The following is a 27,739-nucleotide window of genomic DNA, read 5'->3' as shown; positions in this document are numbered from 1 at the left end:
AATTCGGTTTGTGCCTCGGCTTTCCCCCTCGCCCACTAACCAGCTTGCAACAGAGGTCCACTTTGCTGGCCTCTCACTGGGAAACCAATCAACGTGTGACATCAAAGGATTCAAACTCTCCAGCAACACGGATCAATTTGTAGCACCAGGCCAAGTGGAACAGCAAGTGAAATCGAAGTGGCCTCTTTCCTTGGCACTGGCCTTTCTGACTCGCAGACCCATGGACTCAAATATGAGCAATGTTTGTGGTAGACTGAGTGACTGGCCCCAATACTCCATCCCTCCCAGGAGCTTAGAATATAAATAAGAATCAGCCTATCCGGGTACTCTTCACAATGATGGTTTACAAGCTGTGCTTACTTTTTCTGTTTCTGTAGATGTGCTCATTGATAAAACAAACCTCAGAGAGCATACATGTTTATCACCCAGCTCCAGCTATCCACGCAGCAAACAGATAACATTGATGCAGCCTTTTACTATGTGTTACGTTCTCTTTGAAGAGGTTCACATCCACATGTCATGAGGAGCTGGCTCCTGCTTTTACAGGACTCTCTGTCTAAACGGAAAGTTTCAAGTAAGGTTACAAACTCTTCAGGGGAACATGATAAAAGAAATCTGAAAACATGTCTCCGGTGTACGGAGAAAGGGCTTTCAATAACTCAGAGGGACTTGAAAGGTTTCACACAGGAGACAACATTTGAACTAAATCATTGTTGTTTGTAAGAATGGAAAGACCCTCTAAAATACAATTTTCCATTTCCCAGATTCTCAAGATGACTGCTCCACACATATCCAGTTTAAGAAGATTAAATCTCATATATTCAGGCTCTGGAGGTCATATACCTACGTCTCAAGACTGTGGTTGGCACAGTGGAAAAACACTAGATGCTGTGTCTGAAGACGTGGATTCAAGTCCCGTCATGGCCACCTGAGTACGAAAAAGTGCCACGAACAAGGTTCTATGGGCACATGGTAGGCCCAGAGGATTTCCCTGTGCCTTTCCTAATAACTGGTTTTTCAGCCTCACCTATTAGGAGGCAACATCATCAATTAAGTTATAAAATATGTACCTAACATCAAAATCAGACATTGATTAAGCTATAACACCAAATGATTTACTGAATAAATCAGGGCCATTTCGGGATATGAGGATGGCCTCCGGTTTTATTCAGTTAATCATTACTGATTTACTAATAAGTTCACCTGCTATATTTCAGGCACTGACAATACAAATTCAAAGATGAAGACAAACCAATCCCCGCCCTTAGGGTGCAGAAAGTTCTAAGCAAAATCAGAGTCCAAAACATAGGTAATTCATAATTAAGGAAGAAGCAAATTTTTATATTCCATTGCTAAAGTGGTAATGGTAATCGCTAATAATAATAAACACTAATATTTATTAAACTCTTGCAGTATTCCAGACATTGTTCTAAGAGTCATTTGAAAATGCTATTACTTAATGCTCATGGTTGGCGTAAGCCTGACCCTGCTATCACCCCCACTTTACACATGAAAGTCTATGTGAACTTCCTGTCTGTAACCAAGCTGGGATGAAATTTTCAGTGAGGAGTTAATGAAGCATTAGGCCCAAGGTCCCACCATCTAGAGTTTGTTTTCTCCGTGTATATCCTGCCTTTGCACACATGAGTAACAAATCATCTTTTGGCATGGCTTTTCCACAAGATCCACCCAGTTTCATACTCTGTATCTTCAATTTTATTAAGCCGGAATTAGACCTAAGTTAAATGTTGGTATCAAGTTACTGAAACCTGTACCAAACTGGATCAAAATGTCATATATTTCAAAACTGTTCATGAAACAAACCTAAAACACCAGGTAACTACACACAATATGACCAGCCTGTATTTATCTGAGTCAACCTACTTACCTGGGACCATGGACGGAAATGTATTTCTGGCAAAATGCTAATGGATTACAAATTCTCACCTTCAAGTACCAAAATGATGCAACCCTTTCTTTTAGAATGGGAGTCAAGGCATGCTTTTGAACTTTTGTAAACTCCTATGAAACTCAGTAATATCACAGATGCTTTTCTTTTTCCTAATAGGCTCTTGTTTTCTCAGAGGACAGACTCCACAGGAGGAATAAAGGAGCAACATATTGTATACATGATTGATCGCGTAAAAAAAAAAAAAAAAAAGTGACTAAAATGCCGGAGGGAGCAATTCAGAAAGAAAGAGAAACAGAAAGTAGTCAATTTCTGGGTTAGGCAGTGCATTTTACTTTATAAATAGGAGTCTAACTTGGAAAAAGATGCCCCTAAGAGGTAGAAACGAGTCTGTTCTCTTTTTCTAGGCTCCCCAAAGCACAGTCTACAATCCAAAGATACTTGTGTCATGATTTAGTCACAAAACACACACCACTGTGATGAGTATTTACTTAACACACAGCAGATGAGCAAATACATATACTTGGCAACTAGTATCTTACAAAATATTTGCTCTTATTTCTTGTTTTCTTTCAATAGTATTTGTGTCTGTTACATACAAAAACATGTATATATTATACGAAACATATATAAGGAACACTGAATTTACCACTGTAAGTGAAACAGACAATGTTTAATTTAAAACTGATTGTGATCACGGTAAACACTATGTTTCACTGGACAGATGGAATCATAAGAAATACAAATTCTGAAAAATCGTTTATTTTATTTTACTCACTAATTTATGTAGTGCTCACTACCTGAAACTCAGATCATGAAGTAAAGAGGTTTCTTTTCAGTAGAAGTTCACAACTGGCTATGAGGAAATTCCAAAAGTATTTCCCCAAACTATTGATACTAATGCTTGGAGACAATGCACCATGCTGAACTCCGTGCAGAGACCCCAAAGTGACCATATGTTGAACCACGGCACGCTTTTGGTTCCAGCATGTTTTTAAAAAACTCAATCTCGCTGCTTTAGAGTCGCAACACATTCTTTTGAGCATATTTGATTCAAAATGTCTATCCTTAGCCGCTCATTAGGGGCATCACCATATTATCAATCTTCCTTTAACATTTGAAGGTCTTGGGAAGCCTGGTGGCTCAGTGGTTGAGCAACCAACTCTTGATTTCGGCTCAGGTCATGATCCCAGGGTTGTGGAATCGAGCCACAAGACGGGCTCCAGGCTGGGCACGAAGCCTGTTTTTAAGATTCTCTCCCTCTCCCTCTGCCCCTCTCTTGCTCACATGTGCACACGTGTGCACACTCACTCGCTCTCGAAAAAAAATTTTTTTGAAGGCCTTCAAAACTGACTTTAAGAGAGAAAAATGAATGTATCCCCTCACTGTGTCAGAAAGCTCTAACCAAGTTTAAACCATGTGCCAAGCACTGCGGTGGGCTCTACACAGAAACACAACAGAAAGTAATGCCAGGACCTGAGCAGATGAATGGCGAGCAGAGGGGACCCCAGAAAGGTTTCCTGGAGAGCGTCAGCGCAGATGGAACAGAGTGCGCGTGTTCAGCTTGGATTTCATGAGCTCCACAGGCCCTCGCTGACACCAGCACTCAACAGAGTGGACAGAAATTATTTCTGTGGACAGAAATAATCCAAATACTCAGCAGTGAGGGAATCATTAAATAAACCACTGGAGCTTGAATATGGTGGAATAGCATGCCCGACACTTTAAAAATCTGAGGTAGAAAAATGGTATGTCCTCACATGCACGACTCTACAAAATATATACCTAAGAGGAAAAAGCAAACCATTCATAAAACTGCCTAACGTAAGTAATTTTTTTCTGGTTTTAACTTTTTATTATGAGAATTTTAAAGACACAAAATTAGAGAAAACAGGATAATAAACCCTTATGTACCAATCTTTAACATTTATCAGCTTATGATCAATTCTGTTTCTTCTTTTTATCCCTACCTCAATTATTTTGGAGAAAATCCCATACACAATATTATTTATATTAGTTTATATTATATCATAGCATACTATTGTATGTTAGGATGTATCTTTTAAAGATCTTTAAAAATACCATTATCATAAAATATGGGTAAATTTTAAAATTTATTATAAATGTGGGTATATGGCTAAAATGCTTTCTGAAAGGAAATACTTAAAACAAAAAGATGGTGGCCATCGCTGGAGAAAGGGTCTAGAGTGAGGAACCGTGGAGACTTTACTGTTCATTTAATACCATTAACACTTAACATTTGCCTACAACAGAAAGTGCCGTGCCTGGAAGAGCAGCAGAAAGGCCGCCGAGGCGGGAGGAAGTCCGTGAGGCCTTACTGGCGCCACTGAAAACAGGAAGTGGAGTTTGGATAGGAGATACTCAAGGAGTCCTTTATGTAGATTCAAACACTAGCAGGTGACAGTGTCTATCAGCGACAGGATATGAATCCTCTCAATGGGTAAAAAATAATAGCTGTGAACTCAGTAACATTACCAGACATAATTATGCTTCCAGTAATGTGCAGGTCCAGACATTCAGGAGACGAAATGGACTCATCTCAACCTCCCTACTGCCATATCCAGCTACAGCAGGCTCATGAAATCCATCATTTAAAGCACTGCAATTTTAAAGGGCACTTCAAAAACACTTTTTTTTAAAACAAGTTAATGTCTTCGCTGTCTCCTCTTTTCCTTATCTACAGTCCTTGTAATTTCTGTGCCTTATAGGTTGCAAAAATGTTATTTCCTTCTGTGGTGGCACTATCTGTTATATTTACAGCACGTTAAGGTAATCTTGGAACCCACTAGGATAGTTGCCAGGCTGCAGGGTTATGTTAGAGAAATAAGCCTTTGTGAGTGCTTATTTATATTGAATTTAGCTCCAACAAAGTGCTCCACGTGTTGTTGTTGTTTTTAATGTTTTATTTATTTTTGAGAGAGAGTGTGCGAGCAGGGCAGGGGCAGAGAGAGAGAGGGAACAGAGGATCCGTGCTGACAGCAGAGAGCCTGATGTGGGGCTTGAACTCATGAACCATGAGTTCACAGCCTAAGCCAAAGTCAGATGCTTAATCAACTGAGAGCCTCCAGATGCTCCACATGTTTTAATCTTAAAATCAGTGTAATGGGGAAGCTATGAGAAGATGATGGAAAGTAGCTGGCTTTTAGAACCCTGTTCATTTCTGTCCCAGTTGTGACTCTCTGACAAACCCTAAGATGTTACAGATACAGACAAAAGTCAAGGAAGACTGGTCTCAATTAGACTAGCTCAAATCCTGAACTTCTGAATGTCCAAAAACAACAGCAACAAACAACAACACCTTCTTACTTTAAAACATCACATGAACAAGGCTAATAAAATGTTTCCCAGTAAAGGTCAAAGGGAAATGTCTATAATGAATAGGCTTTTAAATTTTTTAAACTTCTAACTTTTCATTAGTTCGAGCTTAAATAAGTTCCAAGAACTTTAAAATAGTTGGTTTTTATAATCAGGTTATATGCTGTCCCCTGCAACTGCATTTCTTTTATTATTTTGCTTAACAAAACCCAGCATTTCTAGACAGCACATAGAAATAGTTCACCTAAGCACAGGTGGTATGATTTCTAAACAGATGATGTTTTACTATGCTTAACACCAAGGACCCATTTCTTTTACAAAAATGCTTACCAGGTCAAACAACTTACGTAAGAAGTGAAATGAAACCATTGAGAAATCTAGCAATATTTTGCACACCAACTGCCTAATTTTACCCCAAGAAGCTAATGTTCTTTTCCGCCCGCAAATGACTTTTCTCGGTCTGACTAGAGATTAATTCCATCAACAACTGAAAACACCAAAAGAAAGTGTCACCACAGCCTGTACCCTTCCCGGCAGTACCTGTTTCATCCGGGGAACTGGGTGAGGCGCTGTCCTGGGACAGTGTCGTCCAGCTGGACTCCTCATCGCTCGGTGCCAGGTTCTGGATCCGGTGCAGGGCGCAGTCGGTTTTGGCCCCCGTTTTGGGATGATCTTTCTTGGTCTCTGGGCTGGATGACACAGTGGCCACTTGACCGTCTTCGGGGCTGAACTGGGCTTTGTTTGGTTTCTGTGGGAGTGCTTCACCATTCCCGATGACGGTGGAGGCCTGGTCCTGGCCTGGCTGGGGCTTCTCTTCCACACCCCCGTGCTCGTTGCCTAAGTTCTGCTCTAATTCTCTGGTTGAGGTTTCCAGGTCTGCATAGTAATTTAGGAAGCTCTTGGTTCTCCTGGGTTGGGAGGGTAAAATTTCACAGCCTGAGGAATCGCGTGGGTGGGGCTCTTTGCCCTCTAACTTCTCAGAAGTTATGTTGATGACTGCAGTGGGGCTGACATTTTTGTTGGGGTCCTGCTGCCCTTGTTCTGCAGCCTTCCGGAGCTGGTTCTCGCCATTTTTCACCAGCTTGATGTTGGCAGAGCCGTTTCCCAGCAGAGGCTGTGCAGCTGGGTCGGAGAGGCCCATTGCCACCTGGATGTTAGTTAGTGCATATTTTTTCCTGCATTTGGGGGGTGTGCTGTTCTTGGTTTCCGTGTGTTTTATTTCAGCATTCAACAGTTCATTGTGGGAGGAACGGAGATTAAGGGTATTTGGTGGTGTGGCTGGACTGTTCCGATTCGTGATGTCTGTGGTTCCGCTGCTGGCCATAAACACTGCCAAAGTGTCTACACCTGAGTCAGCTGGAAAAAAGAAAACTAGTCATTAGCTGCCTGGCAGGATTAAACTGCTTAGCATACAGAGTGAGCAGACATTTTTATATAAAAAATTGAAAGAATTAATCCTTCCATTGCATACCTCCTTATAGAATTGACTCATTTTCCTCTTTATTTTCAGTGTTCACTCATACATTAAATAGGAACAAATAAAAGCCTTAATGTAGACACACGAAATCCAATTTATAGAAAAGCTGAGAGGTCAGAGGGTCCAAATTTTACTTAGAATCTCCCTCTTGAATTCACATAAAAGCATTTTCGGCCGGTGATTGGTCTTCATTTTTTGCAACCTTAAAAATCACGCCCTTCTAACATTTACACCGCATTTCTATTCTGCAGTTCCTTTGGGCAACAACAACAAAAAAAAGTTGCTGAAAAATCCTCTGGGGCTCTAGCTTTCTTAGTTAACCTGAAAGGTTACCGTTCAATGATGTACCCATACATCTAAGGTAATTTTTCTCAACCATGTTTAGAAATTGTGTTCTGGATGCCTGGAAAAATCAAATCTCCGTTGTAGTTTGCTAATATCTTTGTGAATATTTTTGACCTGGGCTTAGTGTTTGTACTAAACAAATTTTGGAGAAATGGCCCAGTTGCTGGAGAATGTACACACACATAAAACTATTACTAATAAGGTAGCATTGAGCCTTTGGCTACTGATGTGTTAGAGCTCCCAAAGGAGTCTGAATATATTCCACTGAATTAAAACACAGACTCAGCTGTTTGCAGTCACCATGTGCCCTTGCAGGACTCCTAGGAAACTACCTGACAGTTGCATTTATCTCAAATATTGTTCATACCATCTGTGATTTATTCCATGTGTCTCTTGCTAGGAAGAAAGAAAGGTTTCTCAGACTGGAAGGGAATAAAATTCATCATCAAGAATTCCTAAGGTTTCACATTTCTCAGTCTATGAAGAATGACTCCCTTCTTATCTGATCCTTTGTCCTCCACAGAGACCTCAGTGACTTTACACCAGCAGATGAACCAAAGCAACAGCTCTGGTTCATGGGGTTACAGAAAGGAGTTTTTGTTTTTTAAAGATTAGATTCTTAGTGATGTTTTATTGCTTATAAGCTAGAAACACAGAGGCCAGCCGAGAAGGGAAAAGTGGAAACACAGAAGAGGAACAGACGAATAAGACAGAATCCAGGTGACAAGAGGAAGGACCACAGCGGATGTGAGAGTCAGCCTTGGCCAAGACAAGGGATACTTCTTCACATGAGAAGGAAGGAAAGGGAGTAAGGATGGGGACAGGCCGATATACTATTGCAGTGACATAAAACCAAGGAAAAGCAAAACTGACAGCCTCAATTTTCTCTGTGAAAGTAAAGTCTTCCCCTGAGGGGAAGCAGGGTAGGGGAACATAAGGAGAGGAACAGAGTCCAGAAAAGTCATGTGGGAGAAACACAGAGTTGGTGACTTTCTAAAAGAAATTTGAGGTTTGATGGCATAAGAACAGACACACAGATCAATGGAACAGACCAGAGAGCCCAGAAATAAACCCATGCATCTATGGTCAATTAACTTATGACAAAGGAGCCAAGAATAAGCAATTGGGAAAGGACAGTCTCTTCAATACAATGGTGTTGGGAAAAGTGGACGGCCACATGCAAAAGAATGAACCTGGACCATGACCTTATCCCATACACAAACATTAACTCAAACTGGATTAAAGACTTGAACCTAAAACCATAAAACTCCTAGAAGAAAACAGGCAGTAAGCTCCTTGACATGGGTCTTGGCAATGGTTTTTTGGATTTGACACCAAAAGTGAAGCAACAAAAACAAAAATAAACAAGTGGGACTACATCAACCCCCAAATCTTCTGCACAACAAAGGAAACCATCAACAAAATGAAAAGGCAACCTAGAGAATGGGAGGGAAAAACAAAGAAACAGTCACAGAGGGGGATGTGATCAAGGTGGCAGGAGTGGGGAAGTGAGCAGATGAGGAATGCTCTCTGGTTGTGGCCCAGAGGGCAGGGAATAGAGTTGGGAAGAGGGTGGAGAGCTGGGAGGAAAAGGTGGAGTAATCAGAGATCTCCAAAAGGTCAGGGAACAGGAGTCACAGGAACAAGGAAACGTTCTCAACCCCAGCCGCACGCAACCCTTGGGGAGCTTTTAAAACATACAGAAGGCTAGGGGCGCTTGGGTGGCTCAGCTGGTTGAGCATCTGACTCTGGAGTTCTTCTCAGGTCATGATCTCACAGTTCATGGGATCGAGCTCTGCATGGGGCTCTGCACTGACAGCGTAGAGCCTGCTCGGGATTCTTTCTCCCTCTCTCCCTGTCCCTCCCCCAGTCTTGTGCTCACGTGTGTGTGCAACTCTCACCTCTCTCTCACACAATAAATAAACAAACAAACAAACTTTGTTAAAAAAAGACTAAGCCCACCCCTAAAGACACCCTCAAAGGCCGTGATTCAATCAGTCTGGGAATGGGCACAGTGGGGGTAATAAAATGTTCTCTGGGTGACTCCAATGTATGGCCAAGGCTTAGAACCACTGGAACAAGGAAGTGAGAGGTCTGGAAGAAAAAGATGACATATATCCAAGTTAATGATTTCAGAGGCACTTGGAACACTCTGATCACGCCTGCCACGTTCCTTGTCCTTGCACACATTCTCAGCATCCTTCCCTCCTGTCTGGAAAAATTCTACTTTACCTTTAAGATTCAAGGTAGCTATCACCTCTTTGTGAAGCATCTTCTTGCTCCTCCAGGCATATTCAAGGGCTCCTTCTCCTACACTCCCAAACCCTCATCAACTTGTCTCTATATAGCATCATTCACCCTGCTTTAGACTTCCAGCAACCAGAACAGCAGTGTAGTACACAGTAGGTACTCATTAGAAGTTTATGGAATCATCGAATAAAACCGAAAAAAACAAAACAAAACAAAACAAAAAAACAACCAAGTGTTTTGTTAACATCTCAAGAAATGTTTACATTAGAAGCCTATCTTTACTCAAGCTTTTATCCCATGTAACAGCTAAACACGATTTAAAATAAAATCTTTTAGGGGCACCTGGGCAGCTCCGTCACTTAAGTGTCCAACTCTTGATTTCAGCTCAGGTCATGATCTCACAGTTGGTGAGATCAAGCCCCGTGTCGGGCTCTGTGCTGACAGTGCAGAGCCTGCTTGGGATTCTGTCTCCCTCTCTCTGACCCTCCCCTGCTCACTCCCTATCTCGCTCTCAAAATAAATGAATGAATAAATGAATGAATGAATCTTAAAATAAAATATTTCAATATTCTATCCAGACCAACTTATTTTGCTCCTCAGTCTTGGCTCAAGAAAATTCGTGCTCAATTCTGCTGTAACTCTCTAAAGAAGAAAAGGCTATTTAGAGTCAAAAGTCTGTTTTGTGACCCAGAACAGACTGGTATACTTCTCTGCCAGACATGATTTCTCATCAGCTGTCACCCTACTAGCTCAAAGTTGTACGTGCTTTGGCCTGAACAGCATTCAGGCCCAGCTGAGGCTCTCGTGCACACGGCACAGCGCTCCGGTCACCACTGTGACCCCCGGTACCTATTTCCGGGCCTTCCTCTGTTTCCTCTCTTCCTCATATTTACCACCTGCATCAGTAGTAACAATGAACAGAAGAGAATCACGTATGATGGGAAACAGCAACACGATAGTAATATAAATGTTAAAAATTATGGAGAAAAACTAGCGCTCTGTGGATATAAACGTGAAAAGATGACTATGTTCCTCTTCTATCCTAGGACCACTCTCTCGCACCTACCTTTTGCTCCATCTGGTCTACATGTAGGACATTTTAGCCTGCTTTCCCCAATACTAATTCTATATTGAGACTCAAAAGTCAGTGCCATTCAAGGCACTTCCATTTACCTTTGCCTGATTTTACTATAGATTCGAGATCAAAAACTAATTTGTCTAATATTCCCTTTAATTTGGGGGGGAGGGGTGGTGTGTGGACGGAGTTAAATCCACCAACACATGGGCTAGGCCCTAAGTGAGAATTCAAGACATTGCTACTCTACATTTTCCAGACTGGAAACACTGAAACAGCCCTCCATGAGTTTCTTACCTACTGAATTCTGCCAATTTTCCTGGAAGTGTTTCTCCAGGAAATCGGGTTTCCCCTTCCCACCTCCTCCACACCTGCTTTCAGGCCCTCATCATCACTTATCAGTTCCTTCTAAATCTCTAAGCATAACGGCTCTGCAGTCTACTCTGACACATTTTGCCCTGTACCATTCTAAGAACAAACTGATCACATAGCCCTCCTGCTTAAAAACATCTACTGGCTCCCTACTGTTCAAATTCAGCTCACTCTACACAAGCCACCTCAAATTCTCCTATGCTAGTCTCAAATCTGCCCTTCCAGTCCCATCTCTTGCCACTGCACCTCCCCATGTTTTCTACACCACAGCCACAATCTACCTTCCTGACAATGCCAACCCCTTCTCAAGTTCCCCCTCTGCACAGAGTCTGTTTCCTCTGCCCTGGAATGTTCTTTGTCCTCCTCTCTCCTAGCCCCACCCTAGACCCCCGCCTGAAAGCTCCTTTATAAATCCTTCAAAACACGGCTCCTTTAGCCTTTCTCTGATCCCTATACACAATGATGGCTGCCGTCCCTCTGTGCTAGCGATGTAACAGGCTGTTCGTATCAGTACTTCTATTCTATACTGTAAATGTCAACTGAGATGTCTATCTCTCCTTCTAAACTGTAAGTTCCCTGAGGGTGGTGACTCTTTTGTTCATTTTTTAGGATAGGTTTATTGAGATATAATTTACATGTCACAAAGCTCACTTTTAATGTACAATTCAGGGGTGTTTCGCATATTCACAGAGTTGTACATACATCACTACAATCTAATGGCAGAATTCTGTTACCAGCCCAAAAAGAAACCCTCCACTCAGCAGTCACCCTCTATTTCTCCCCCCGCCCCCAACCCCCGCCCCGGCCCAGCCCCTGGCAACCACTCATCTACTTTCTGTCCTTATAGCCTTGCCTTTTCTAGACAGTTCACATAAACAGAATCATACGACACGTGGTCTTTTGTGACTGGCTTTCCTCACTTAGTGTGTCGGGGTTCATCTATGTTGTAGTATGTATCACTGCTTTATTCCTTTTTATGGCCAAATCATAATCCATTGTATCAACAGACCACATTTCGTTTATCTATTTACCAGTTAATGAACATTTGGCTTGTTTCTACATTTTAGCTATTACAAATAATGCTGTTACAAACATTCATGTACAAGCTTTTGTGTGAACATGTTTTTAATTCTTCTGGGTGTACATTCAGGAGCAGAACGGCCAATTATATTTATATTATATTGCTGGTTATATAATGAAATACACTTGACCTTTGAGGACTTGTAGACTGCTGTCCAAAGCAGCTGCACCAGTTTACATTCCCATCAGCAGTGTATGAAGGTTCCAATTTCTCCACAACCTCCCCAACACTCATTTCTGTGTCTTTCTTAAGATGGCCATCCAAGTAGGTATGAAGTGGCACCTCACTGTCGTTTTGCTTTGCATCTCCCCTTCATTTAAAAATTTTCCGAACCTCCAGTACCTTTCGCAAAACCTGGCATGTAAGAGTACTCAATAAATGTCTGATTCATTAACCCATTCACCCATTCGTTAACTAAATATCCATTGAGCATCTGCTATGTGCAAGTTGCTCTTCTCAAGGCCATGAACATCACAGTGCACGACATAAGCAAAATGAATGAGGACTGGATAAGCAAATGCCAGTAACCCTGAGACTCTTCAGTACACAAGTGGTTCTGCTTCTCCTGGATTTCTGGTGGTTGGACGGGGCCCCAAGACTTTGCCATCACTTCTATATCTATTCATCATGCTGTTATGAAGCTCCACGTCAATTCAGGAGGATCACTTCCTATTCCAGAGCTAGGTGTAAGCTGAGTTCAGAGTGTGACAAGAGCTAATATTATTACTGCCATCGCTCTGCATCCACATGGAGAAACATCTGTTACAGCCTGGCATGGATGTCTCCTTATCTGGTACCAGCCCCACAATTTTTCTTGGGGAATCAACCTTTCTACATGCTAATTCCTTCATTAAACAGAACTTCTGGTGTGCATGACCATGCAGTAGATACGGTTCTAACTGCTAAGGTTACAGCAGCGAGCAAACCTGACAAAATAAAAACACCTACTTTCATGCAGCTTAGGTCCTACGGGTTCAGCCCACGTGTTTCAGGCAGAGATAACGCTGCCCCATACTTCGTGGAGGGCACGGCCCAGGCCCAGCCAGTCAGAGTAGCAAATCCCCATGGCTATGGTGACTGGCTCAAGGAAAAGCATGCAACCCACACAAAGCTAATCCTAAGACTGTTGCCGGAATGATCAGAGGAGGGGTGCTCTTTTTCTTGAACTGGAAGATATAAGTCTAGAACTTCAAGGGGTCACCATGAAGAGGCAAACTGAGTTAGCATGAACTTAACAAATGAGCAAGCAGATCTGTAAGATGGAGAGAAAGGAGGAAGCTCTAACGACAGTGTTGGAATCCCTAAAACGAGACATACTTGAAACATGACGCCTCTAGACTTCTCGGGAATTAAAATCAATCGATTGGAGTGTGTGTGCTTAAACCACTTTAAACTGGCCTTCTCCTTTTAGGAATTCAAAAAAAAAAAAACACCTTAGTTAATTAACAGAGTATTTTTTATGAGACCTAAAAAATTTTAGGTAAGCCAGCGTTACTCAAATTCCACGATCAACAAAGCTTTCCTGAACCCCAGAGTCACAAAGATCCCAGCACGGAGATGTAACCCCGCAACTTGGATGACGTCCTAATTCAAACTCATGCTGGAATCTGTACTTAAGCCTACCCGCTCCGCTTTCTCTTTTCTGAGACCTCTAAGCATCTGTCAAAGAAAAATTTTGTCAGTAATGACAGGAAACTCCTCTCCGTAACCTGCCGCTCTCCCTCTGCTCCCATGACACGCTTATAAAATTGGAAATTGACAAATGGACCCCAGGAAACCCAATGTTGGCCCCGCTCTTCAGTGAAACTTCACAGCTTCTTCATCTTTCTGCTACACAATTTTATTTCCACTGAGGAGTTAACAGCAATACTTCTACCCTGAGGAATGTTGCCTTTTGAACTAGACTTCTAAGTAGTAAGGAAATGAAATAACTCAGATTTTTTTTTCTTTTAGGAAGGAGAGGCAAAATAAAGCTGGTTTCCTGAAATTACTCATGAAAGTAAACTCTCAATGTGACAAAAATGATAAGAACCTCTCTATGAACAAAAGAGGTAAAGGTTATGAGGAGGCAGCTTGGGTCATGGAGATCACAGGATTAGAACCTTGGAAGTTTCTAAAGCCAAAGGAGCAGCTTCCCACAGCTGATTCACAGGGCAGCTTCCCTGGGCTCCTAGGATAAAAGGAAGATTTCAACAGCCAGGTCTTACCCACCTAAAAGTTTCCCATGCCCACTCAACTTAATTGCCTGAGGACTCACTTTGTTAAAAATCCCCAGTGGAACTGAGGAGACTCAAGAGAGATGTACCAGATACTTTTCTTCAAGAAACTCAGTCAGGGGTGCCTGGGTAGCTCAGTCGGTTGAGCAACTGACTTCAGCTCAGGTCATGATCTCATGGCTCGTGGGTTTGAGACCCACGTCGGGCTCTGTGCTGACAGCTCAGAGCCTGGTGCCTGCTTCGGATTCTGTGTCTCCCTCTGTCTCTGCCCCTCCCCAACTTGTGCTCTCTCTCTCTCTCTCTCTCTCTCTCAAAAATAAACATTACAAAAAATTTTTTTTAAAAAGTCAGAATAGGCAGTGAGAAGATAAAGTTATTAAACAGACTCACAATGGCTAAAGTAGGCAGAGAGACTTATGAGAAAAAGACATTTGCACAGGAAAGAGGTTAAAGGAAGGTACTCCCCAAAACAATCACAGCTGAGCTGGGTCTTAAACAGTAGGTAGGAGTCCGGCAGTGGATCAAGGTGAGAAAGGCACTACAGATGAGGGAAAACCTGGCATTCCAATATCACTGCTGGCAAATGTGAAGATTAGTCATTTTGGAAACACAAATCAGAATGTGTGTATTCAAATAAGAATTATGACCTTCAAAGCAGCCACACTGAGCAGTATATGCTTATCCCAAGGATATTTTTCCTTCTCAATTTCTAAGCCATTTTCATTGTTTAGAAAAGCCTCAACGTCTTTGAAAGATTAATGTATTTTGTAAATATAGCTCTAGACTTTTATGACCAACTCCGATGAATGTGGTCAATGATCACGCTTAGGAATACTGGTTTAGGTGGGAAAAAGCAGGTGAGTGATAAAGTAATGACGCAGGAACTGAAAAGCTGGGCCTCAAGTGAATTCCAACAGGGAGCATGATACAATGGCAGACTCCTTGACTACGCCGCCAGCTGAGACCTCCTGGGAAGGGACTCCTGAGTTGAATCCTGAAGGTTCAACAGGGATTCTTCCAGGCAGATAATGGCATATGTTCTGGGGTATGTTTATTTTTTAAAAGGTTCCTTGTTGGGGCACCTGGGTGGCTCAGTCAGTTAAGCATCTGACTTTGGCTCAGGTCACGATCTCAACGGTCTGTGGAATCGAGCCTGTGTTGGGCTCTGCGCTGGCAGTGTGAAACCTGCTCGGGATTCTCTCTCCCTTTCTCTCTCTCTGTACCCCTCCCCCTATTTGTGCGCGCTCTCTCTCAAAATAAATAAACATTAAAAAAAAAAAAAAAAAAAAAGATTCCCTCTAGTCATAGCTCCCGGGAGTCAGGAAATGGGATGGAAGGCTACCTTGTCCCAGTTATTGGTCCAGATCTTCCCAAATTAGCTGCCATCTGAATTTTCAAGTAAAAAAATGACTGGAATCTATACTCCACTGAAATAAGAATACCGCTTTCCTTGTAAAATGTGTTGCATCCTATACCATTGCATGATAGTAGTAGCTGCCATTAAAAAACTGTGCTGGGTAACAGGGTCATTATCTCTTATATAACTACCGATGAATAAAAGCAATTTGAGTACCATTAGGAAGAATGAATACACTAGCATAATAAAATATAAGTGACAATTAGAAATTCCTAGAAGTTATCTGATTAGTTTACTTCCATTTAGAAGAAAACACATCATTTTATATACTTGCTAGCTTTGTTCTTTCAGTGTCCATACTGAGCCTATGTTGCAATGCATTAAAAGATTTTAAATATTGAAGAAGCCCTAGAAGGATCATTCTCAACAATTTAAACTGTATTTTTTTTAAAAGGACACATGTATTTGCCATGATTTTCCAAAATTAATATGCCTATTCAAACATGTATTTACAAGAAAATCTACTCCCTGCCCCTAAATTATCACAGTGTGATTAGATGGCCTCTAAAAATTAGCTCTGAGTTCCTAATTTTCCTGTGTGAATTTAGGTTTTTGACTGTTTTGTATAAAAAGGATACTACCTGTCACTCATACACCTCTACTGAGCTTAGTGTTTATTCTATTATGTTTTATTTTAGTTCTCTGTTGAAACAGAACATGCAGTGTTATGTAAGAGAGAAAACAGCTCGGATGTACATAAGGAGTTTAACTACAGAACTGAGGGACTTTAATAGCTATTTGTCCATAATTTAAATCTACTTACTTAAAAACTCAGAATTTACAGAGTGGTTTGTATCCTAACAAATAATGATTCTGTCAGATTCATCTTTCACTTGCAATCCTATCCTATGTTTAATTCAAACTGTTATCGAGAGGCATCTGGGTGGCTCAGTCGGTTAAGCGTCCGACTTCGGCTCAGGTCATGATCTCACAGTTTGTGGGTTTGAGCCCTGCATTGGGCTCTGTGCTGACAGCTCAGAACCTGGAGCCTGCTTCAGATTTTGTGTCTCCCTCTCTCTGCCCTCCCCTGCTTGTGCTCTCTCTCTCTCTCAAAAATAAACAAACACTAAAAAAAAAAAAAAAAAAAAGACAAAATGTTATCGGAATTGCTTCTTCCTTATTACACTACTGTGAGGCTAAGAATTAAATCCCACACCACACTGTGTGTGGACTAGCATCCATCATGACACAAAGAAACGGATATACAATAAAATTATGGTGGTTTTCTTAAGGCCTGAATTTAACTAGCATAGATCAAGGAGAATACTGAATCGGGGAGCTCTATTCTAGACAAACCCAACAATGGCCAAGATGCTGTTTATGGAGACTCACCACCGACACTTCATTGTTCATACGTAACTGTTCACAGGCTATCGAGTACAATGCTAGATGGCAAAATTTGACATAGTTTTAGTTTCCTGTTATAATCAACTAAAATATTTTTACATTATGCTATTACTAGAGTCATGCAATTATTACACGAATACAGGTAGGTCCAATTGATTCTTCTATCTTATTTTAACGATCCACTTTTCCACTACATGAGTGAACAATAAAAAGCAAACGTCATTTTAGCAAACCATGTTTAACATCAAAACAACAGTCTATCATAGATATTTGTTAAAATTTTAATATTCAACTGCTTCTCTGCATTGAAAAACATGGAAGTGTGTCTGACCTGGAAGTACTTCTGACATGGATCACTGGACGCCAGCAGTGGAGCAGGAAATAAGTTATAATTTGAAATCTGAAAAGAGGGATCATTTGAGAAATTAAAACCCAAATAACAAAGCATAAAAGAAAAAAAGCATAGCATTGAAAATTCTTCCAAAAGCTGTCAAAAATGTTAATTTTTGGCAGATAATATCAAAATTTGTGTTTATTTATAGTTGATCACACAACACATTTGACTGTAATTTGAATTTCTGCTCAACCACATTTTCCATGAACATTTCTTGAGATTTTTTTTTCCATGCCAGGCTAGAGTTATCATCTATCTATCTATCTACCTACCTACGTGTCTCAACTTTCCAATGCTTTTTCTCACTAAAAACACACAATTCAGAAGGCAGTAGGGAAAAAACTAGTACATTTCACCACATAAGAATCTAAACATTCTGTTTGGGAATAAAAAATGACTATAAATACAACAGAGACAAAAAAAAAAAACTGAAAAAAAAATAATACTATGACTAAAAGGGCTAATTTCATTTATACAGAAAGATTACCTTGAAATTATTAAGAAAAACATAAACAAGCCTATAGGAAAATAAGCAAAGAACAGGACAAGTCCCCAGAGAAACACAAATATCCAATAAACACATAAATAACTAACCTCACTCAAAAGTAAAGAAAATGCACATTTAAATAACAAGGACTCATTGGTTTTCCTCTACTGGCCTGCAAAGATTAAGAAGCTTTATAACACATAACCTAAAACAACAACACTGGAAAAAGGAATTTTCAAAACTTGCCAATGGGATTAAAATCCGGCAAAACTTTTTGAAGGGCCATTTAGAAATATCTGAGCAAATTTAAAATGCATGGACCCCACTGTACAGCAACTGCATTTTTGAGAATTTATTTTACAGATAAACTTACATGGACTCTTGTTCTAAAAGCAAAAGATCAGTAACTAACTGTTCTTCAGTGGACATCTGGTTCATTAAATTATGATACATCCGTACAAAAGAGTACCGTGCCGCTATTAGGAAAAACAAAGTGGATCTACATGAACGGATATGAAAGGGTCTCAAGACATATCACTATGAGATGAATAACATGCACAGCAGGGCAAAATCGCATTTGAGTAAAAATCTGAAAAGCCTATACATATATATATGCAAGTAAATACATACATACATACACACCTCATACACACACACACACACACACACACACCAAGCATCTACACAGAAAATTTCTTAAAGGAATAGAAAAAGAACTAGATACAGTGGTAAACTGCCAGTTTACCAAATTAGATACATAATAAGGAAAACTGAAAACAGACCTTGTTTTCAATGAGCTGCTATCAGGAATATCACTTGGAATGATAATCTATTATATTAATTCAAATGAAGATACTGTAAGATTCCATTTATATAAAGTACAAAAACAGGAAAAAACTTATCTATGTCAGGACAGTGGTTTACCCTGGAGGGCAGGAAAAAGGGAGAAGCAGGAGGGCAGCCTCTGGGACGTTATGATACTAAGCGCTGTTTCTTGATCTGGATAATGGAAGCTCACCAAGCTCTACCCTCACGTGCAAAATTCTATATGCTCATTATAGTTCTGTGAGATGTTTCGTGAAAAAGTCAAATGCTGGCGGTTTTCTAAAGCATTATTCAAATTGTACAACTTTATATTGTGAAGACTAAAGTCTACTCTAACCTTTCCAAACTAGTAACCTTTAATGGGCATTACCCCCAACTTTATGATTCAGATAATGACCTGACAACTTGGTCTACTGACCCACAATACATTTTTAATTATATTTCCACATACTGTGTGTAAGGCTCATTACTCTGGTATAATTAAAAGGGTGGGTTTATTTTAAATTGTCCTGAAACAGCAAAACATGCTGCCTTTATGTACCTTTGCTTTTGTCCTATGCCTTTCTCAGCTCCTGAAAAGTATTTTACAATCTTCTTTTTTTTTTTTAAGTTTTTCTCTTCAGTGCACCTTAAGTTATAAGTAGAGACAGATGTGAAGTGACAGCTATTTTAAGAAAATGAATATCAATAAACAGAGAGAAAGCTAAGAAGAGGCATACTTAGAGGAGTAAAAAGGCTTGAACAAACGCTAAGAATCTGCATACTTTTCAGTGCATCTAATCTTTAAAATAAAAAAAAAAATATTCCTTCTTCCCAACTTGAAACAAACTCCAACTTCTATAAAGGTATGAACTGACATTCAGATAATCACTTCATATTTTAAATGGTCCTCTGCTATTATTATCTGACCAACATTTATTCCATATGTGCATGGGTTATGCTAGGAGCGGGGGATACTTCAGTGACGAAAACACCATTTCCCACTCTCATGGAACTTATAGACAGACCAGTCAGGAAGATGGACATTAATCACAAAATTATTCACATCAGTGTATAAGAAAAAGAATATTAGACTGGAGAATCAGGATACAGTTACCCGAGAAAGTATAATTTAAGTTGCACTTTGAGGACTAAACAGGATTTAGCTGAGTAAACATTATACACCTACCACATGCAAGGCATTCCCTGGCCCCAGGAATACACAAACATGCAGAGTTTCCCTGGGCATTTATATCCTTGATGAAGAAACCTAAACGAGCAACGGTTTCCAGTGACTTTGTGGAATGGGCTAATTCTGCATAAAGAATAACCTGAAAAATATAAAAGCACTCAAGTATGTTTTCTTTTAATTTTTTTTAATTTTTTATTTATTTTTGAGAGAAAGAGTGTGACTGGGGGAGAGGCAGAGAGAGAGAGAGGGAGACATAGAATTCAAAGCAGGCTCCAGGCTCCGTGCTGCCAGCACAAGAGCCTGAAGTGGGGCTCGAACTCACAGACTGTGAGATCATGACTTGAGGCGAAGTCTGCTGCTTAACTGACTGAGCCACCCACGCACCCCAAGTATGGTTTCAAGAATAATCTGTAGCTGTGCTGTCCAACATGGTAGCCACTAGAAGCAACAGAAGTTAGTAACACTGGAAAGGTGACTAGTGCATCTAAGGGATGCCTGATTTTATTTAATTATAATTAATTTAAATCTAAACTTAGAAAGTGACACTTGATTCTTCAAGGAAACTTCTTGGGTAGGTGAATCTACTTTTTCAACAATATAGTTTATGAAATCTAATACAGATCGAGTATTTCTACTGAAATTCTGCATCCCGGTTGAGTACTAGAAGCGTAAAACACACTGATTTTGAAGACTTGGCATGAAAAAAAGTAAAATATCTCACTAGTAATTTTAAAATATTGATTACATGTTGAAATGATATTTTGGATAGACTGAATTAAATAAAACATATTGTTAAAATTAATTTTGCCCTTATTCATTACTTATTAAAATTTTTTAAACGTATGTTTATTTTTGAGAGAGAGAGAGAGAGAGAGAGAGAGAGAGAGAGAGAGAGAAAGAGAGCGCAAGGGAGATACAGAATCCGAACCAGGCTTCAGGCTCTGAGCTGTCAGCACAGAGCCCGACGAAGGGCTCAGAACCACAAACTGCGAGATCATGACCTGAGCAGAACTTGGATGCTTAACCGACTGAGCCACCCAGGCGCCCTTTGCCTTTTTTTTTTTGAATTGTGGTTACTAGAGAATTCCGAATTACATATATGGCTCACATTACTTTTCTGTTGGAGAAGCACTGATCTAGGGAATGCAGACAGAGTTTGAGACAATGCCCTAGTCAAAGTATTATTTACCTTTTCCATAAAAGCAAAGACAGGCAGAAATGTCACCTCAGCTGTAAAGCGAGGGAAGGTCTGCTAGCATTCAGAACAAGTGTCTCTGTTTCCACGAAATCACATACTGAGTTCAAAGACACCAGAGACCTGCGTAGGCCACTACAAGCTCCACGTTAAGAATACAGCTGTGATTTTATTTTTTTATTTAAGTTTATTTATTTGAGAGAGAGAGAGAGTGAGCACAAGAGGGGGAGGGGCAGAGACAGGGAGAGACAGAATCCCAAGCAGGTTCCTTCTGCACTGCCAGTGCAGGGCCCAATGTGGGGCTTGAACTCGTGAACCGTGAGATCACAACCTGAGCCAAGATCAAGAGTCAGATGCCCAACCAACTGAGCCATCCAGGCGCCCCAATACAGCTGAGGTCTTAAAGCATAAAATTATGTAAGTGAAACAATCTAGTAACCAGAGTTTCCCTTTCAGCAGCGTTTTCACGTGTCCCATTAATGAAAATCCATAACACTCATATGCTTTGTGATAATGCCACGAAAGCCCAAAAAATGTCCAAAAGGACCACAGAAGAACGTCCCAAAGCAGAAATCATGGAAGCACTATTAAACAAATGAATAAGTATATAAGTTAAATACCCACTTGTATTTGGTTCAGTATGAGATTATATGCTTTTTTCCCATGGGATATAAATAAATAAATTCAAATTTTTATATATACCTCACCTTTTCCTATCATAACAAGCCAAACCTCAATGTCTTCATTTTTGTCAATATAATACGCCCCTGACCAAGAATGCCATCTCTCACGCTAATCATGCCCTTAGTGTGTTCCACTTGTGTTACTGATTATTCTTTTTATTTGTGATACTGTGTTTGTAATTTAGAATAAAAACTTTTCCCCCTTATTTTTATTGTATATTTTATCTTTTCTTAATTACACATGGTACCTATCAGGTTTCAAGTAGGGAAGAGATGATACAATCAAATTGAATAATCTGAGGTGGGTTTAATTTAGTTACTATTCAAAAAAGGTCGGCAGGGTAGGAAAACCATAAGGGGTAATGCAGACTCCAGAAGCAGCAAGAGCAAGTCACCATCCTTGTCTGAGGGATGAGAAAACTGTGGGCAGAGAGGGCACTGCCCAACACAGCTACCATCTGCAATGGGGGAGTCCCAGCCAGCTTTCAGCAACCCTGAATAAAACTGGGATCTTTTCCTGCTCTCACTGCCTGATCTTTTTAACTATAAGGTTGAGAAACTATTCCCAAGTAAGCTAAAGTTATGGGTAATATTTCTTTTTCCAAGAAAAAAATGAAAACTTCCTTGTGTTCATCCATTTAGATACAGCTTAAGTACTGCATCCTTGATAAAATTTTCTTTGAACTACCTGATTGTTTTTTTTTTAACGCTTATTTATTTGGTGGAGGGCAGAGACAGAGGGGGAGAATCCCAACCCAACCTCTAGAATAAAGTTCTTTTAACCCTTGACAATCTAATGCCCAATTGATTCTAGAACCTCTCATTTACTTAAATCCTGCATTGCCTTCAAACAGTTACTTTCCTGAAAACTCTAACCCACTGTAATCTGATCAGAAACAATCCCTTGCTATAACAAGTTATTTTGTAAGGTCCCTTTACTATCTTGAAGTGGAATTCATAGATAAGTAGACTATATATACACATGAATTCCAGAAAAGGAGAAATAAAAGGAGAGATACAATTCAATAAGCAAATCTCAGGCCCAACTACACTAGCAATCATGATCTATGGGTAGATTGCTGTGAGTGCAACAACTATAAATACAAACTGAGCCAGGCATGTGCTGTGTTGTCAACCCAGAAATCATGATCTGCACTGCTGTCAATAACAGCAATTTCAAAACACTGAACAACTCTAAGAAAATTCCAAAAAATGTTAAATACAAGTCATCTAACAATTAGAAGGACTTTCCACTTCTAGAATATATAGTGTATATTAAAGCCATAAAAAATACTTTAGAACTTCTAGGCTCTTGCAATTATAAACACGCTGTTTGCCTACCTGAGTATTTGGTACAGTGTTCATACGCTTTGCAGAGTGAAATACTCTTTGTTACACAGGGTGCCCTGGTCTCCACCCAGAAATGCAAGTAGGGGGCCTCCTTCCACAGTCCCTAAGGGGCGCTGCGCTGTAGACACTTCCAGCCTCCCCAGCTGTGAAAATTATAACATCAGCCCAGAGTTATCTCTCCACTTCCTAACTCTGACACTGAGGTCCTATATGATCTTGAACCAGTACTTCAGGTCTGAAGCACATCTTATTCAACTGCAAATTGTGGTTACCATCCATCTGACAGTTACTACGAGGATCAAATGAGATACACCAGGTTGCCTGCCTGCTTTGCTTAGTGCCTGGCAGATATTATTTTTTCTTACACATATGACCTCTTTTCTCAACAAGGCTGTAAGCTTTCTGAAAGAAAGGGAGGTGTCCTAGGGATCTCTGCACACCCATTGTAAGTGTTCGGCAAACTTTGGTGGCCCACATCTTCTTTCTTCCCTCCCTGCCCTGTCCTGCCCTCTGTGAAAATGTTCATAAATAATAAACAGAGTCCAAGAATGGAGCGAAGAACTACAATTATAATGGGAACTTTCTTTCTGCCATTACTGAAGTCATTACTGTAACCTGCCAAGCATAGGAAGGGCTGTCAAAAAACTGTCACTTAACCCTCCTGAAAATATACAAGGTTGGATTCGTTGATAAATACTTTTAAAGTAGACATTGCACTCTAGGATGGGACCTATCTCTAAATTCATACTGATTCAATTATCCTTTAAGGTTTCAAATGTTTTTCCCTAAAGAACTTTAATCTCTATTTTCAGATCTATAATTTGGAACAGCTGCACCAGATGACTCCACAGTCGAACTCTGAAAAATCCTTTAAATTGCCTACTACATACAATACACACAGTTTCCATTAAACAACTAAAGTGTGTAAAGTTTTGTGATGCATACATAATGAAGAGTATTTAGTAAGTATAGGCATATGCAAAATTGTATTTTTAGTATTTTATATTTCCACAGAGAAGTAGAGGTGTGGCATACCATATTTCACTCAATGAAAATAACTTGATTTTTTAAAAAAAGTTTTGAGATATGATTACTAGTAACAATTTCTTGCCATCCACATACCTGGGAGCTATATTATCTACTGTTAAGAATCACTGTTCTGGAAAAGCCTAAATTCTCCACTTACATAACTTAAAATAGAAAAAAAGTTCTCAGCAATAAAGATGCAGGGACTAATCCTATCTCTAATGTCCATATCTTACACAAAAACCCGTAAGGACACTGATTTGTGATTCTAGCTCTTTATCTTACTTGATTCGGTGTTCTCAGTGCCAGATTTTAAAACCAATTCCAAGAACACTATCAAAAAATATGCGCAAAGAAAACTCTGTTTCCTGGAATGTATCCCAGGGGGGAAAATACCAAAATTGGAAAAGAAATACTTTTAAAACAGAATAAAGGTAGACTTTTCCATTTATGAATTACCTTTATAACTCTTAACAATATTTTTTTAAATGAAGCAAAAGCTTTATGATTCCTCCGCAAATATATTTGACCCCCATTTTTCACAAGAATTACCTTTATAACTCTTAACAAATTTTTTTTAAATGAAGCAAAAGCTTTATGATTCCTCCGCAAATATATTTGACCCCCATTTTTCACACTTCAAAGGCATGACACCTGCAGTTTAGAAATAACAGCAATATGGGGCGCCTGGGTGGCGCAGTCGGTTAAGCGTCCGACTTCAGCCAGGTCACGATCTCGCGGTCCGTGAGTTCGAGCCCCGCGTCAGGCTCTGGGCTGATGGCTGGGAGCCTGGAGCCTGTTTCCGATTCTGTGTCTCCCTCTCTCTCTGCCCCTCCCCCGTTCATGCTGTGTCTCTCTCTGTCCAAAAATAAATTAAAAAAAAACGTTGAAAAAAAAAATTAAAAAAAAAAAAGAAATAACAGCAATATTTAATGCTTCTAAGAAGTACCAATTTAAAATATGCTGCTGGATGGCTTTGGAGGGTGGACTGCATCAATGGCCTCAATTAACACCTCTCTGTATCCTTGCCCTCTGGCCCCTAACTTTGTAGCCCCTTCCCACTGACTATGGCCTAGCTGTGTGGCTTGCTCTGGTCATTAGGAGGTTGGCAAATAGAATGATACAGAAGCTTGAAAAGCATGGCCCACTTCCAGCCTCTTGAAAAACGATTAAGATCTGTGCTACTGCCATGAGAACACATCCACATTGGCCTCTCGGAAGGATGCTGGAGTCTTAGGTAAGATAGATGAATCCTCTTGGCCGAGGCCATCTTAGACCAGCCTAAGCCAGCTGCCCATCAAACACGTGGAAGAGTGTTGCCAAGGGCTGCATGCTGGGCCTGCAGCTAACTGCAGGACCATGAGAGAGCCCAGCAGATACCGTGAACATCCCTCGGCCATCCTGTAGATACCAACGGCTATTGCTGAAGCTACTGAATTTTGCGGTGGTTCATCATGCAACATTACTGTGGTAATAGATAAATGATACATGAATTATACCCGCAACAGTCAAAATGAGATAACAGGAGAGCCATTGGGATTAAACCTCAATCAATCCAGGGCAGGTATGCTGCTGTGTGAGGATCCCACTGTGGGGAACCAAGTTCTTCCCTGCCCTCCCTGGGTTACACAGGAATGTCTTGATCAATACAGGCTTCATCTTTGGTCTCTCCCGTTGTTCATACACAACACACAACCATGTACACTCAGCATGTCAGAGTACCCTGTGATGGCAAATTTTAGGGATGTGTCATAAGGTCATACTAGAAGCATTATTTCTACTAGGAACAAAATCAGAAACAAAAAAATCAATAGGAAACTGAATTACATCTCTACGGTGGAGTATTATGCATTATTTAAAAGTGAGGAGGGGCGCCTGGGTGGCTCAGTCGGTTGGGCATCCGACTTCGGCTCAGGTCATGATCTCGCGGTCCGTGAGTTCGAGCCCCGCGTCAGGCTCTGTGCTGACAGCTCAGAGCCTGGAGCCTGTTTCAGATTCTGTGTCTCCCTCTCTCTCTGACCCTCCCCCGTTCATGCTCTGTCTCTCTCTGTCTCAAAAATAAATAAACATAAAAAAATAAAAATAAAAAAATAAAAGTGAGGATGTTCTATATATAGTTATCTAGAAAGATCTCTATTAAGTATTATTGAACAAAAAAAACTAACTATAAAACAGTGTGATGAGTATACTGGCATTACATACACAGTACTTTTAACTTTTCCATATGTTTGAAAATTGTCATAATGAAAAGTTAAAATAAAGGTAACAGGCATAGTGTCATTCTTTCATAAATTAAAAAAAATCTTTTTGTGGTAAAATAAAACACATTTAGAAAATTACACAAATAGTTTATCAGTTATTATAAAGAAAACACTCTTACAACTACCACCCAGATCAAAAAAAGGACTTTTCTAGCCACCCCAGAAGGCCCTCCATGAACTTCTTCCATTGTTCCAAAAGTAAACAAACCTATCTTGAACTTACAGTAATTATTTCCTTGCTTTTCTTTATGATTTCATTACCCCACTGTATGACCTTGGTCAATATAGTCAATTCTTTCCCATTTTTAAAAATTTCATAGGTCTTTTAAGTTACATGTAATTTATGTCCCCCTCCATCTTTTTCTTTACCTTACAATTTATTCATTAAAAAACCCAGATCTGAGTAAGTCATGGCATGAAAGGTACAGCATAGGAAATACAGTCAATGGTACTGTTATAGCTCTGTATGGTGACAGATGGCAGCTAGACTTATGGTGAGCATACCATAATAGAGAGACCTGTCAAACTGCTATGTTGTACACCCGAAACTAATATAACGCTGCATGTCACCTCTACTTCAATTTTAAAAATTAAAAAAAAAAAAAAAAAAAATCAGGGCCAGATGAGCTATGGAGTTTCCACAGTATGGATTCTGCTGACTGCATACTCACAATACAAGTGAACACGTTGCACTGTCCTCTGAATTTCCTGCAAATTGGCAGCTGGATTCAGAGGCTTGAAAAAGTTGAGAAAAAACTGAGATTCAATCCATTTGGTGGGATGCTCTTTCATCAGGAAGCACATAATATCTGGTTTTCACCGATTTCTAATGTTTGCAGTCATTGTCACTCACCGTTTGGATCCATTAAATAAACAGAGATTGAAAAAATGGTAATATTTTAATTCTCTCATTTCATTTTCATTTGTTGAGTGGAAAAATTTTAGGAGATTCTTCCCATCATCTACTACATGGTTATCCAGTAGTCAGTTCACATAAGAAAGGCAGGATAAATACTTGACTCTTTTCTGACTACTTTCAAGGTTAACAAATTGGTGTTCCATTAACCTCAGATGGTAACCAATAATTTTTTTTTCATATCATGAGAGGTCATGGATTTAAACATATTCACAACCCTCATTTCTGAACCTCAAATCGTCCCAGTTTTTACCACTAGGATCATCTTTAGGTTGGCTCCTGAGTCCTTCTGACATGGCCCCAATCTTTGATAGCTTCCTTGCTACTGCCTAGGGATATTACAGGCTCCTCTTCTCTTTCCCTGGTTATTTTTGGTGTTGAAAGCTCACTCTTCAGGATATTTCTTAGGAAGAGCTCATAGGAACAATATTTCCTCCCATGACTTCTTGCATGTTAATAATAGTTGGTGCTCTTTATACTTGAAGGTCAATTTTCCTAGGCTTAAAAAATACAGGCTCACATCTTTTCTTTGAGTGCCGTAAATATGTTATTCCATTCTTCTTCTGGCATAAAGTGTTTCTATCAGAAAGTCTGAGAACAACCTAA

General features: G+C 40.0%; 1 protein-coding gene across 9 annotated transcripts in view; it reads right to left on the bottom strand.

Moving 5' to 3' along the window:
* APBB2 (amyloid beta precursor protein binding family B member 2) overlaps nt 1-27,739 on the bottom strand; it is a 383,779-nt gene that overhangs the window by 186,782 nt on the left and 169,258 nt on the right. For 7 of the 9 annotated variants that reach the window (XM_058722766.1, XM_058722767.1, XM_058722758.1 and 4 more), the window contains one exon: nt 5,786-6,601. In XM_058722766.1, the coding sequence (XP_058578749.1) occupies nt 5,786-6,601 (816 nt within the window). Of the gene's footprint in view, nt 1-5,785; nt 6,602-17,156; nt 17,226-27,739 lie in introns of all 9 variants that reach the window. The other 2 variants (XM_058722763.1, XM_058722764.1) reach the window with 1 other exon arrangement.

The sequence above is a fragment of the Neofelis nebulosa genome, chromosome 3 (assembly GCF_028018385.1).
Source record: "Neofelis nebulosa isolate mNeoNeb1 chromosome 3, mNeoNeb1.pri, whole genome shotgun sequence".
Taxonomy (NCBI): domain Eukaryota; kingdom Metazoa; phylum Chordata; class Mammalia; order Carnivora; family Felidae; genus Neofelis; species Neofelis nebulosa.
The sequence above is the reverse complement of the archived record's forward strand: the minus strand, read 5'-3'. Positions and strand labels throughout refer to the sequence as shown.